Source organism: Nestor notabilis, unplaced genomic scaffold (assembly GCF_000696875.1).
Source record: "Nestor notabilis isolate BGI_N333 unplaced genomic scaffold, ASM69687v1 scaffold15366, whole genome shotgun sequence".
NCBI lineage: Eukaryota > Metazoa > Chordata > Aves > Psittaciformes > Psittacidae > Nestor > Nestor notabilis.
The window spans coordinates 53,941-68,907 of record NW_009932521.1 but is presented as its reverse complement, the minus strand read 5'-3'; the positions used below and the strand labels follow the sequence as shown (position 1 = coordinate 68,907).

The 14,967-nt window shown below is 38.6% G+C and overlaps 1 protein-coding gene across 1 annotated transcript; it reads left to right on the top strand.

The window, feature by feature from the left end:
* Window positions 1-488: 488 nt before the first annotated feature.
* Window positions 489-14,220, top strand: FAM98A (family with sequence similarity 98, member A; the record flags this gene model as incomplete). The annotated part of the gene is made up of 7 exons (XM_010016444.1): window positions 489-689; window positions 1,506-1,640; window positions 4,793-4,977; window positions 7,332-7,412; window positions 8,598-8,714; window positions 11,601-11,768; window positions 13,299-14,220. Coding segments are annotated over 7 exons (1,655 nt in total), but the record flags the coding sequence as incomplete, so codon positions are not given.
* Between the last annotated feature and the right edge of the window lie 747 nt (window positions 14,221-14,967).

The window sequence follows — 14,967 nt, the reverse complement described above, 5'->3', positions numbered from 1 at the left end:
GTAGAAGAGAATTTTAAGAAGAGAATTTTTCAAAAGAGGATATTGTTTTTCGAATCACTTGTGTAACACTTGTATTGAAGGCTTAGTTTTGCATGGCAACCCTTTAACGTATGATAGGAAACAACAGAAAAGATGTACTAGTTCAGCAGTAATCATTCAGCAAACTGTAAAGTAGTGCTAAAGAATGACACTCAGAAACTTTTTTTGCCCTAGGTAGGTATATTGTAAGTAACGAGATAGAAGCAGAGAACTTGCCACTGTATGTCATAACATTCTCCAGGACGAAAGCTTTGATGATGATCTTTTGTGACGCAGTCTTTTTGGCAGTAAGCTAATGTGCATGGAAATGCTGAGTTTACGCAGATGTTTTCAATATGCTTTTTCTTACAGTTCAGTGCAGAAATCTTACAGTTTAGATGTTCAGCATTGCGGATGTGGAGAGCGTGTAGCTCTCAATATATACACAGCGTAAAGTAAACCTATCACAGGACATCAGCCACAGCAAACGGTAATAAACTGTGCTTTTGTTTTACTTTTCAGTTACAAAGGTCCATTGTTAGATGATGGAGCACTGGCTCAGGCAGTTTCTCATGGAGCCAGCTCCCCTGAATTCACCAAACTCTGTGCTTGGTTGGTATCTGAGTTACGGCTATTCTGTAAACTAGAAGAAAATGTGCAGGCAACTAACAGTAAGTAACTATAACTCTAGCACAAACGTGCACTTCATGTGTGTTCTTGCATGCCATAAAGATTTGGGCTGACAATTGCTAAATCTGTTATACCAGGGGGTATTATCTGCATGCTGTCAGACTTTGGATATTTTCCACCTCAGACTTGCCTAATGAACAGCCAGTAGAGGCTGAAATACTAGTGAGGATCAATCAGTCTTTCTTTTGAAATTAGCTTTTTCTTTCAGTTGTTCAACCATGGAGACTTTTTTTAATTTCTTAGATAGGTTTAAGGAAACATTAGTATTTTTTTTTTCTAATGAGATCATGAGAATACTTTTATTTCAGTGCTTCAGTTTTGATTTTGATGTAACTAGAGTAACCATATTTTCTTTTTATTCTTGGTTACCTTAACTCTGTGCTTACTATGTATTTTTTTTCCCCTACATTTGTAGTTTAAAGAGTTAGTTAATACTTAAAATACCAGTGTAAAATTTACAATGTTTTTAATGTCACTTTTCATTGTAGAAGTTGCAGTGGCTATCTGTTGTAGCTGGGAAAAGCTTTAAGTGAAACGTAATTTTGCAATAATGAGGAATATCATGGCTCCAAATAGGTTGTGCTGTGTCTTTGAGAAACACAAAAAATGCATTTGGCTTCCATTAAAAGCAGGGTTTTAATGTTAAATAGCAACTGGAGCAGAGCATATTTTTTTTAAAATTCTAATTCATTACTTAATTCTAATTAATTTTAATTCTAATTCATTAATTCATTCTAATCATAGCCATATAAATATATGTATTAGCTGCAAACAAATTATTATCCTTTCTTTCTAAGGTCCAAATGAAGCAGAAGAATTTCAGCTTGAAATGAGTGGGCTGCTGGCTGAAATGAACTGTCCATATACATCATTAACATCAGGAGATGTGACAAAACGCCTTCATAATCAAAAGAACTGTCTCTTGCTGCTTAGTAAGTTAAAAGGGTGCTTGCAAGCAAACCTCTTCTTGTGAAGAACCATAGTATTGTTTCTTACACTTAATGAGATAGTGGTTTTTTTGCAATGTATAAAAACAGTTACCTAAAATTATGAGTTATTTTTTCTTGTAATTTACAGTGTCAGAATATTCTATTTCTGGGTCTCATAAACTTAGCAGTCACTCCATAACCAGTCTGAGCACAAACCTTTTTCACACTCACATTCACTAGCAAAAAGCCTGTCCTATTACTTCTCAAAAGGTACTCTGAAGAGGGAGTAATTTAAAGACTTCTGCCAGGATTTAGCCACTGAACTTTGTTTAGAAGGGTTTTTAAAATGTCAGCTGACATCAGGTGCATCATCATTTTGGAGCCCCTACTGTGAGGACTTGCAAGGTGCAATAAGACTTGCATTTTCCTACACTCTTGACAACAATTTGAATCATTGCAAAAAAGAGAAAATGTTTCATCCTGACTGCCAGTTCTTTTGATCAGTTCTTAAGAAATTAGCAGTAGCAACAGTGATGTCTTGTCTTTCACCCAGAAGATCTCAATACCTAAATTGGTTTTACTCCTGCTTAGGAAATGTTAGAGGAGAACAAATAGTACTTAAATTTGGAAAATGTGTGTGATGTTGATTCACATTAAAACAAAAAAAAATAATTTTTTTACAAGTGTCAGAGTTAGAAATTCTACTAATTCTAATCTGATCTTAAATTCAAAATAAATTAGTGTTCTGTTTGCTTTCTCAGTTGCTGCTGATTCTTAACTTTTAAAACAGAAATTTAGTTGAGCCCTACCTGAGATGTAAAAAATTAATTACAGAGGAGGTTCCTATATTTCAACAGTAGGAGAAAGATGAGCACTAAGACTTAGTCTGAATTTATTTTGATAGTATGCTCAAAAATGTCAGATGAAGTGAGACAATTAAAAATTTAAATTATAGCTCAAACAGTCTGCCCTTCAGCTTATTCTCTGTAAGCCAAGCCATTTAATAAATTTGGCTTGTCTATGACACACAGTTTATCCCAGAGGTCCTGTGTACATTTTGGTAATATAAGGCCATGTTCAGCAGCTGAACTCTGGTATCCCATCTGGCAGGAATACTGTGTTTACTGTCAACTGTTGAATTGAAATAGATGCCAAATTCCTTTTTTGTGTACCATGATAATTGCGTAGCTTTCTTTACCTACATTAAGCTAACTTTATTGAAAGTATCTGTCCTGGGTTCAGCTGTAACAGCTATTTTTCTTCCTTCCTAGTAGCTGGTTCAGTGCTGTGTTTTGGCTTCAGTGTGAGAACAATGCTGATAACATACAGATGTTTTAGTTGTTGCTAAGTAATGCTTACTTCTATCAAGGACTTTTCAGTCTCTCATGCTCTGCCAGTGAGGAGGGGCAGAGGAGTTATCCTCTGCCAGGAGGAAGCAGAGACAGGACAGTATCCCATAAAGCCATAAACCCAGACTTTTTGAGAAACAGAATAACCCTCTACAGTGATATGCCAGGGTATTTTACATTTTAATGAAATGCAGCACAGTTTATGTCAATTGGAAGGTGCAGCAGTATTGCTGAGAGAGGAAGGCACCAAATAAATAGTAAGTAGTCAGGATTGTCTTGGTGTGCAGCAGCTCTAGAATAAAATATTAAGTACTGGCCTCTACAAAAATAAAAAGTGCAAGAGTTTCAGGTGCGTTCAGAAAAGATCTGCAAAAAAGGTTCACTGGAGAACATTTATGTCTTACAGTGGCAGCTTGAATGCGAGCTCTGAATTCTTGAAACAAAATTCTGCTGCTAGTATCTTTTCAGGAGGTCCTAATTGAAAGCAAAATAGAAGAAAAATGTGTATAAAGTACCTTTGAAAGAACTTAGGAAGGATTCTTCACAGCTCTACACTTTTTAAGAATTTTATACTTCATAAGGTGTTCTGTGTCTTTAGCAGAAGATACTCTAGAGATAACAGAAGAAATTCTAGCAATCATTAAAATGCTTTGTTGTTTTCTTAATCTTTTGATCTGTCCCAATTTTATAGATAGTGAGCTGCTTTTGTATAGCCATGGGATTACATCCCTGCTCGCAAGTCCGCCTTTGTCAGTGCAGAATCTATTTCTCAGTCCTTATTTTTAGAAGTAATTATTTACATTACTGTTATGGTCACCCAGTATGATTCATGATAAAAGTATTGTTAAAGCTGTACTTTTTTTTTTTTTTTTCAATTCAAACTTCAAAGTTGTGACAATTACAAATGAAAGTGGTGTGCTAAATTTATATCACTGTAGCCAACACCTGATGCTGAAATTTTGGGTGTATACCATGTTCAGAAATCTTGATTTTAATTTTTTGTTTGTTTAATAAAAGAGTTATAATGTGATTGTAGGCTCTTGCAGTTCTGATATTGAAGAGCACTGCAGGCATTCTAGCTTTTATTTCATCAGTTACTGCCTTCCTTCTGGATGTCCTGGGTTCAGGACACTAGTATTATTATAAACCTGAATTCTTAATAGTACTTCTAAAAGTGGTTTCCATTCTGCATCTTACCTGTGGAAGTAGAGGAGATTCATCCAACATTTCACTTCTCTCTACTCATTTCCTTGCTTTCTTTCCGAGAGCATCAAGCAGTGCTTGCTTGTCTAGCTTAAAGTGTATATTCTCAGTCCCTCATCCTGCTTATTTCCGTGTTCCTAGTCTCCTGTCTTCGCTGGGCAAAGCCTGAAGGAAAAGAGCTGTGCTGTGTTGAACGCTGTGATTAACACCTGTTGGAATCATGGGGACTTTTTTCAGGCTTTAGTTGGTTGTACTAAACCTTTCCCCTGTCGTTGTGTTTCTAGCATTGGGCTCAGTGATTATCAACAGTATGACTGTAAAGAGCTGTGCTGTGTTGAACGCTGTGATTAACACCTGTTGGAATCATGGGGACTTTTTTCAGGCTTTAATTGGTTGTACTAAACCTTTCCCCTGTCGTGTTTCTAGCATTGGGCTCAGTGATTATTAAAAATATGACTGTTCTGTGGATACCAAAATTATAGCCTTCACTCTAAAACAGTCCGTTTGCACATTTATTCATTGTAAGCACTTGAGTTCTCACTGGTTCTAAAATATTTTAACTCGGCTATATCTGATGCTGAAATCTAATTTTTCTTACCCCAGCATACCTCATCTCAGAACTGGAAGCTGCCAGAATGCTGTGTGTGAACGCCCCTCCTAAAAAAGCACAGGAAGGAGGTGGCAGTGAAGTCTTTCAGGAGCTAAAAGGCATATGTATTGCTTTAGGCATGTCCAAGCCTCCCGCCAACATAACGATGTTCCAGTTCTTCAGTGGAATTGAAAAAAAAGTAAGATCCAAAGGAACAAAACGAGAATATTTATGATGTTTCTGTTTTGATGGAAAATAGTTCTGCTACCAGAGAAAGATTTGCTTCTTATGAAACTCTAGTGTTTGAATTGTGAAGGAGAGCTAACACGGTTTACTGAGTATGCCAAGAGTCGGGATTTTGAAGATGAATTTAAAGGCTTTTTCCATGCCAAGGCACGAGGTCAGGGGCTACTGCTATCATTGCCTTCCAGGGTGAGGTATTTCTTAGTCTGCTCTAGGCTTTAATGTCATCAGCTGTTGCAGTAGACATGGAAAATGCTGAGCTTAGGCCTCAGGAAGAGTGTTAAGGAGAAATGTATTCCAAGAAATACACCTTAACAAATTTCTACAGGAACCTACTATTAAAAAATACTTAGATTAAAGGGTGTTGTAAGTGAAGTCAAGTTTACACCTTTTCCGTAAGGCTTCATCGGTTCTTGTGTTCCATTTATTTTTGTTTCTATACATGTACGTGTTCTTCAGGTTTTTGTGGGTTTTTAAAAAGGAACTTACTTTTATTTGAGTAATTTTTATGAAGCAGAGAAATGAAGTGGAATGGACTGTCCAGTGCACAGACCAAAGGTGGGGGACAGGAAGTTTTTAAGTTACATTAACTAACTTAACTTGCAGGACAGGGGCGAGCAGAACAACAGAAGAGAATCTTTGTGAACTTTAAAGAACAGATGTGATTACAGAGCGCCCTAAAATACTCTCAGAGAAGTCTTTTGACCAACATTTTAGTTGCATTATACTTAAACAAATCCAAGCAACTGAAAATAGGGCTTCATTTCTTTGCAAGAAGTAAGTTTAGACTGACCTGTTTAAGAAGTGGAGGATGTTTTTCCAGCAGAAATCCAAGGTGTAGAATGGAAGCAGTTTGTTTTCTGTTTTTGTTATTGTCATGGGCATTAAATAGTTAGATACATAAGAATACGTGCTTCCATTTTCTATAAAAGTAGAAAATAGTCATATCAATGAACGATACTAGCAAGTTTTGCTGGTGAAAGAGACTATTAAAAATACAGAATACAAAGTAGCTAAAAATACTTTTAATCTGGGAATTCTGTTACGTTTTTCTAATAGACTTTTCATTTTCATTGTCTTACAAGGTTAAATGAATGTTATCTCAGTGATTTATATCCATAGATGATCATATTAAAAAAAACCCCAACAATCTGAAGTCCTTACAGCGTAATAAAATACATCAGGAATTTCTAATCTACAGATTTTTGGAAAATATATATATAGCTCTTTTGCTTAGAGTCCAAACAGTTTAAATGTTGTGGTAGTATTTGAGAAGGAGAAAGGAAAGTTGACTAATAACTGAAAAACTTACTGCACTTTGTAAATGAAAATACATCACAAAGCTGAGCAAAATGTGAAAACTGAAATAACACAGAGTGAAAATTTTCCTCTTGAGTGTGAGATGATACTTGTAACGAGATCACCCAAAAATTTTTGTGTTTTTAAAAAGTGAGTCTTAGAATGGCAATATTCTAATCTAGCACATGGAAATCAAGCTACCTTTTTCTTTGCACATACATAGTACAGTTTGGAGTAAGATCTTTGTATAATTTACTCTCTTTGTTAATCATGCACCCCATTAAAAAAAGAACCAAACTGCTGATACTTGAATGAACTGCTACCTCTGCTATTCTGAAAGTACTTGGTTTTAAAATCTTCAAGTTAGACAAAGTGGGCTCAGCACCTTTGGAAAACCAGCTCACTGAATTTGTTAAATCAACTGCTGGAATGAACAGCCAAGGAAATTGAAAAACGTGGTTTGCATCAGTGGAAAAGTGAAGTTTCATAACTTCAGACTGCTTTGATCCAAGTTTTTGTCACTCCTACTCCATTTCTTCCGCTGAAATCCTCAGAAATTTTGAGATGGGAAAAGACAACCGAAGTTGTTCCCAAACTTTTAAACTTTCATATTGAAGATTTTCTCCTTTTACTTCTTTAGATCATGTTATATTTCACGTAGTCTTAATATAACCTTTTTGATACAAGCGTGTTTTTTCTCTGAATTAGAGTGATGTGTAGACTAATCCCTCTGTCTTCAAGAGGAGCTGTACCTCATAGAATCTTTCTGTTTTAACTGTAAATCTACTCATTGTCCCTTCTCTTAACTTTTAAATAATTACAGCCGAGACTACCAGAAATATAAAAATAGCTGCTTTCCAAAAGAAGGGTGCTTGGTTCTCTCTCCCAGAGAAAACAGCTTTATTGGAGTTTGCTCTGTCTGACTGTCCAAGAGTCATCCCCTGTAATTCGAATCTTCAAAAGGTAATTTTGTATTAGCCAATGCTTATATTTTTGTATGTCTTCTAACAGCTGAAGGAAACACTAGCAAAGGTTCCACCTAATCATGTTGGAAAACCTTTATTGAAGAAACAACTGGGGCCAGCTCACTGGGTAAGTAGTTGCAGGTATTACAGCCTGCTTCACTTTCTCAGGTACATAAAGTATTAATCTTGATTCTGTGTGTAATATTGCAAAATTATTTTTCTCATCTTTTTCTGAACAGAAGACAATTTCTTGTAGTATTTTACATATATGTCGGTGCAACTGATAAGGTCTTAGGTTCCTGAATCTGTAAGTGCAGATGCAGGCAAAGTTTTCCATAATAAGGAGACTTAAGGTGGTGGTGCTAACCTGTGTCTTCTTTCCAGCTAGCCTGTGTGTTTTTCCATCATTTCCTCCTCTCTCTTTCATTGGAGTCTTTTCTCCAAGAAGCTGTTAGTGTCCAGGTGGAAGGTGCTAGAGGCTGTGTCCACAGGCCACAGAGCCTCAATTGTCTCCAGCTGGGTTTTGTCTGCTGTTCTAGAAGGATGGTGCCTTGTTTAGATGCTGCTGCTGCACCAGCAGAAAGCTATGGCCAATGCTGCAAGACTGCGAGTCTCTTTTGCGTCTCTTGCTTAAGGCTGAAGTCTGCTTCCTTCAATGTTTGTATTGTTGAAGCTGACAGTAGGCCCCACCACCCCCCTTCAGCCAGGCTTCAGTCAATACATAAATTATTTTCCTAATGGTGCATATCACAACTGTAGCTCTGACTAGACCACCCTCTGCTACCAGGTTTGGTTCTGATGCTGGCTTTTCACTGTAAGGGCACTGTTGTCTGTATGCAGATTGTGCTTTAATCAAGATCCTCTTACAGTACTTTACTTTTAGTCCTCTATCTTTGTCCTCAAGCTTACTACTTTTTAAGAAGGCAAGGACACCCTGGTTCCTAAACTTAATTATGTCTTTGCATCTCCTTCAGTTTGTTGCGTGTACTGTTTTCTCACTTCTGCTAGGTGTTGAGAAATGCCTCAGTAGTGTGTGCATTTTCTATGTCCTTTCTGAAAAACAGGCACCTGTGCTGTTAGAAATGGAAGAAGGCTGAATGTGAAGGTAACAGAGCTTTTGAAGACTTCAGGAAAATAGTGTTAGCAGGCAGAGCTTGCTGTTGAGCCCATTTGACAAGGGAGATAATTGCGGGCTTAAGCCCTCTTTAATATTTCTGTGTGTCTTACTGTCTTCCATTCACGTAGTTTATTATCTTAAGTAGAAGCATTTTGTCAGTAATCCATACATTATGTTTGCAAATTTCTGTTTCAGGAAAAAATTGAAGCAATTAATCAAGCCATAGTCAACGAATATGAAGTCCGAAGAAAACTATTAGTGAAACGTTTGGATGTAACTGTGCAGTCCTTTGGCTGGTCAGATAGAGCTAAGGTACAAACAACTTGCTGTGAAGTCCTGGTTGGTGGTAGTGCTCTATAATAAGTATCTCTGGAAAAATCCCTCAGCGTTTCATCCTTCATGAGTAAGAAATAACCACAGGGGTTTTCTTGATATGGATTGAGTTACTGAAGAAGTTTCATGATGATGTAAGATGACTAAAAAATTTTACTTAAAAGTGTTTTGTTGGATTTTAAAACATTATGTAAAACGAGAAGATAGACCATGTATAACTATACACTAAAGCCACCACATACAGTTAAATAGGCCACTACAAAATAAGAGAAGTGGAGATTACTGATCCACCTGTTTGCATTCAGAGTACCATAATGTGAGTCATTAAGTGCTGTGTCTGTGTGATGGTAGAAAAGCATCTTCTTGACCATCCCTTAACTTACTTTGTGCTGTCCACAGTGATCAGATTTCCTTAACTCAGAGTGTGTCTGCACAGCTCCGCAGATGCACATGAGAAAAGCTGCTAAGGCACTACATGTTCTACCACGTAGACAGGGTAATATTTTTTGTGCTGCTTTTGTTTTTGAACTGTGCAAGTGGCTGTGACATGACATCTGTTCCCTCTGAGTATGTGATACATATTCCACTTTTAAAAATAATTACATGGTTTCCCTATTTCCTGTATTTTATAGTGAAAAAGGAATCATAGAATTATAGAATGGTTTGGGTTGGAAAGGACCATAAGATCATCTAGTTCCAACCTGTCTGCCATGGGCAGGAACGCCTCATACTAGACCATGTTGCCCAAGGCTCTGTCCAACCTGGCCTTGAACACTGGCAGGGATGGGGCATTCACCACGACAGGATTTAAGAAATAGTATGTTGTTGGTTTTATTTTTTCAGGGCTAAACCAGATCTGCTGGCATGCTGTTAATTATGCTGCTAGCAGTGTCTGAGACTGAGTTATTAGTGATAAACTGTGACACATGGGTCATCAAGTGTTTTCCTTCATAAATGATTTATTCAAATGGCAACTGTATTTTAGTAATAATTCGTGACATCTGTTTCTATTTTTTTTTTCTTGAGTAGGACTTCTGCTGATGTACTGTCTCTTAAACCTTGTATTCTTCAGGTTTTTTAGTAGACGGTTGAAGAACTATCTGATTGTTTGAATACTTTAACAGTGAGTGAAAATGGGCAAAAGTATGGAATAGATTAAAAGCCAGGGACTCCTGATAGCGTTATAGCTTTGGCATCCAAATCCATGTTTGTTTGTTTGTTTTCTAGGAGAATTCTCAGATGTTTTTGAAGTTGACTAGGTACATAAAATCCTTTCACATAGCCCACAAATTGTAAATATGCATTTCTACCTGTTGAAATGCAAGTCTAAATTATTTAGGACAATAACATACTCCTATTGGAGAATATGGCTATAGTATTCCAGATATGCAATAGAGTTTGTTTTAACAGTAACTTTTAGCAATGCTTTAATATGTTATGGTAATAATTTTAATTTTTTTTTTTTTTAATTTTAAATGAGAAAAGTATCAGAATATAGTAGTACAACTGAATAGTTACTTCTCCAGATAGCAGAAACGCCAGTAAAAGCTGCATGGTCTGTTATTAGGGGGTTTTAAAGTTGAAAAATTTCAAGTTTCACTTAAAAGACTAATACCATAGCATCAAAATACTGTGCTCAGATCTCAGTCAAACTTGCCAGGCAAAAACATACTATTGCTCTAGTGAATACCGTTGCTTCTCATATCTTTAGCCAGCATCAGGTAAAGGACATACATGTTTTCCTGTTCAGTTTGTAATACAAAATTAGAAGCTTTTGGTTCTAAAAACTTGCCACTGAGACATTTGAAGATACATACTCCCAGTTCTTCCCAGTTGCAGTTTTCCGCTGTCAGATGGAAAACAGGATTTTAAAATTTGCTCCTGAGTTCTTGCCCTGTCAAGGGAATTGTTGGAAAACCTGGTTTGCCTGTGCCCACTGCTGTCATCTGGGTTCCAGACAAAAAGCAGCCCTTCTGTCTGTGCAGCCTGTAATCTAGTTTATCCTAACTGCACCGCACGTTATCCACTGTTGATAACTGCAGATAGATGTAACTCACATATTACCTCACGGCTTGTAGCACACATTTCTGTTGTGTCTGTCAGTTGGAAAACTGCTGTCACACTTTTGAGGTGTCCAAAGAAGCCAGTATGGTTAGTGGCAAAAGGCAGTAGAGGAAAAGATTGCATACAAGGTAAAGTTGATGTGTAGGATCTCATTCCTGGCTTGGGTGCTACGTATGGGAGATGAAGGACTGAATTAGAACAACCTCTGGAGAGCTTTAGTTTTGCTAGTACGTCTTCCATGGCTTGCCTTTGTGAAGAAGCTGACTGCAATGAAGAGTGTGAAAGAGTTAACACAGCCTTTTTCTGCTGATACAGTCTTGGACGTACAGTGATGCTAGTCTAACTGGAATGGGTGTGGGTCAGGGTGCAGGCACAGGAGGAGGTCTGAAGGCTGGACATGGACGTGTTTCATTTTCAGTATCTTTTAGACATTAGCAGTAATTTCTATAACTGTATGTCACACTTCTGTGTTTGACTGCCTGAAAGTAACACAATCTGCATGTATAATTGTTAATCCTAAAATTGTCAGATCATCAGTGTCTTGGCAGTTCAGTCAGGATAGTGTTTCCTTTATTACTCAAGAAATTAATCTGACAAATACGAGCTTTGTTGAAGTGATTTGTAGTTACAAAGTGGTGGTTCTCACTGGTGTTTTAGATAGATACATATCTCTCTCTCTCTATATATAGATATATAGTTCTATTTGCAGTAGTGTCTTCAGTGTTGATTCTTTTGGTGAAGTGTCCCATTGCTTTCCTATTACTTTAGCTGACCGGGTTTTGTTTTTCTTCTCTCCAACAGAGTCAAACAGAAAAACTGGCTAAAGTCTACCAGCCAAAACGTGCCCTTTTATCCACTAAGTGCACTATTTCTGTAGCAAATCTCCTGGCAGCTCGGCAGGATCTGTCAAAGATTATGAGAACAAGCAGCGGGTCCATCCGAGAGAAGACTGCATGTGCCATTAATAAGGTACCTTTGGTGACAAATGGCTTGTTCTGTTATGAATATTTATGTAATTGGAATGTAGTAATAAATCCTACTTTTTTAGGATTGTAAAATTGGAAATAAAGGATAAGAAACTTGGTGTTTATGTATTCCAGATTATTCATCAGTGCATTATGGGAACTGCAGTTTCACCTGTTTAGGTTCAGAATGCCTCTTAGGGGCAGTAAAAAATTGCTGCAGTATCTTTTGATTACTTTCAGTGGTAGCAGGCCTGTGCTGTCTTACTGGTATTACTGATGTCATTACACTACCACTACCTAAGTCTGTCACTGTGTCTAAAATAACACCTACAGAGTAACCTTGTTTCTAGTCTATGTGAATAGAATGTATTAAGAGCACAAAACAAGGATCTCAAGTTAGATTCCCCCGTGTACACAAAAGAGATTATAGTCAAGTGTGTAGTGTTAGTAATGACATAGTAGGAATCTGATTTAGACTAAGCAACTCGTTTCAAAAATTATGATTTTTACATGACTAATAGGCTCACAGAAGTACGTGTGCTGAACTTGAAGCTCAGTAGCTGTGTACAGCAACGTATTTGGTACTTTAAAATCTGTGGGTGTACATGTATGCTTTTCTGCCTTCTGGGTACCAACTGTATTTCAGGTAAAGCTGTAATTAATTTAGCATAGAATGGTGGTGTGATGATTTGACCACACCCCTTCCACCCCAAATAATTTTTCACCTTTTTAGTGTAGTTGGAGTGTGGAATGTAAGAAATTAAGTAGGAAGACAGATGTGACTGTATCATCAGACTGCATGTATGTATTAATGGGAATGCAGTACTGCTCTGGTGCTGATCCATATTGTATTAACGTACGTCCGTTATCAATATTAAATGTTTTCCTAGACAGAAACATAAAGTAACAAAGTAACCTGCTTCCATTGAACTTATTCTGTTACATCACTTTAAAATCTGAAGCAATGCAAATGTCCTGTCCCATTGTAAGTCTTCCTAAATTCTTAATGTCACAGCACCCTTAGGCAGCTAAAGACCTCTAGAGTCTTGCTCAACTGTTATTAGTGCTGTCTGACACCTCTTCGTTGGTGTGTAAGTTTTTGTGTGTACCTACTGAAAATAAAAATCTTTTCACTTTGTTTACTAAGCCAATGGCTTCTACAGCACTTCAGAGTGCTGGTTAGGGAAGAGGCTGTGTTGCTGTTGTACTTGTGGTTCCTTGAGATTAGCACTCTGCACTAATAAACAGTTTAGTGAAAGACTGTATTGATGCTGCCTCTACTGGCGTACCTGCTCTTTGAACAAAAAGCCCAGGTCTCCTGACTTGTCTTGTTAGCAGTGCTCGGAGTACTAGATAATCCCTGTTAAATTTTTTCTAGTTGGAGAGGAAGGTCTGTCACATTCAAACAGACAAAAGTTTGCCTTGATGAAATCCTCTGGATGTAAGAACACTGAGTGGCTGCTGTTTGTGGCGTGTATCAGTAAATGAGTCTCTTCTATGAGGCGTTACAACTCCTATGTCTTTCCCTTTGCAGGTGCTAATGGGCAGAGTGCCTGACAGAGGAGGAAGGCCCAATGAAATCGAACCACCACCTCCTGAGATGCCACCGTGGCAGAAAAGACCAGAGTCTGGACCACAACAAGGCGGTGGCAGAGGAGGAAGAGGTGGCTACGAATCCTCATATGGAGGGCGAGGAGGTTATGACCATGGTAGTCACGACCGAGGAGGAAGAGGAGGCTATGACTCATCATATGGCGGGCGAGGAGGTCATGAACAAGGAAGCCATGATCGAGGGGGACGAGGAGGACGTGGTGGTTACGATCATGGTGGCAGAGGAGGAGGAAGAGGAAACAAGCTTCAAGGAGGTTGGACAGATGGTGGAGGTGGTGGCTACCAGGATGGCAGCTACAGGGAGAGCAACTACAGAGATGCAGGTTTTCAAACAGGCGGCTACCACAGTGGTGGTGGTGGCGGCGGCGGCGGTGGCTACCAAGGAGGAGGTTATGGTGGCTACCAGTCATTTTCATATTCAGGAAGTGGCTACCAAGGGGGTGGTGGTGGCAGCTACCAGCAAGACAACAGATACCAAGATGGTGGGTCCCACGGTGACCGAGGGGGTGGCCGTGGAGGAGGGAGGGGTGGCCGTGGTGGTCGTGGTGGCCGTGGAGGACAAGGAGGAGGCTGGGGGGGCAGAGGTGGACAGAACTTTAATCAAGGGGGGCAGTTTGAGCAGCATTTCCAGCATGGAGGTTATCAGTATAATCAGTCTGGCTTCGGACAAGGAAGACATTTCACAAGCTGAGGCTGCTAAAAATTTTCACTTCAGCAGAGCTCATGTGATAGAAACCTGGTTTCAGAGGCTTAATTGCTGCTTGAATAGTACACGTTGGTATGTGGCAGGTAGAATCCTTTGGGTAGGATGTTTTGCATTGAGCAAAGTACAACTTTTTGTAGACTTCTCCTGCCTCCAATCTGTCTGAATTAAATGCATCATCACTACCCACTGCACCCTGAACATCAACTGATAGCCATGCTTCTTAGATGTTGGACTGGTTCCTTCTGATCAGAACGCTTGTTTTGAAACTACCTGCTGTGTTTGCCTTCCACTTTGATTTAAAAAAGTACCGAGACCTGTCTGGTCAACTTTGTGTATTGTAATACACAATAGAACTTCTGTATTCTTCCCCCAAATCATTGTGCAATTAGATGTTCTAAAACCAGTTCCGAGTATGGCTTTTTGGCTTGCTGACCTCTCATTTTAGTCACAAAGATGTTACACACACATGCACACACACACAGTGAACTCCCTCTGGCAAACAGGCTTTTTGTCTATTACATGAGCTCTCCTGTGGATGCCATGTTCAGTAGCCTTATCTCCTGCTAGACAACGTGTTCCCACCTGCTCAACTCTGAAGACTGACCGCCGCCAAAATCTGCAAAGATCATTTAAAACTAAGCTAAATTGTGAACCGATAGTGTGTGTAGGCCTGTAGTTAGGTGTAGCAATTCAAACTGACCTGCATCCATCCAAAACAAGTTGCTCCTCTTCAAACCTAATTTTTACTTGAAGTCAGCTAGAAGAAATGACAGATTTATTTTATTTGCAAGTTAATACCACTGGCTTAGCAAACCTAGGGCAATTTGTTTTGGGGTTGTCTTTTTAAAGAAATGCACTACGGCCTAGGAAGATTAGTTCCTGCCTG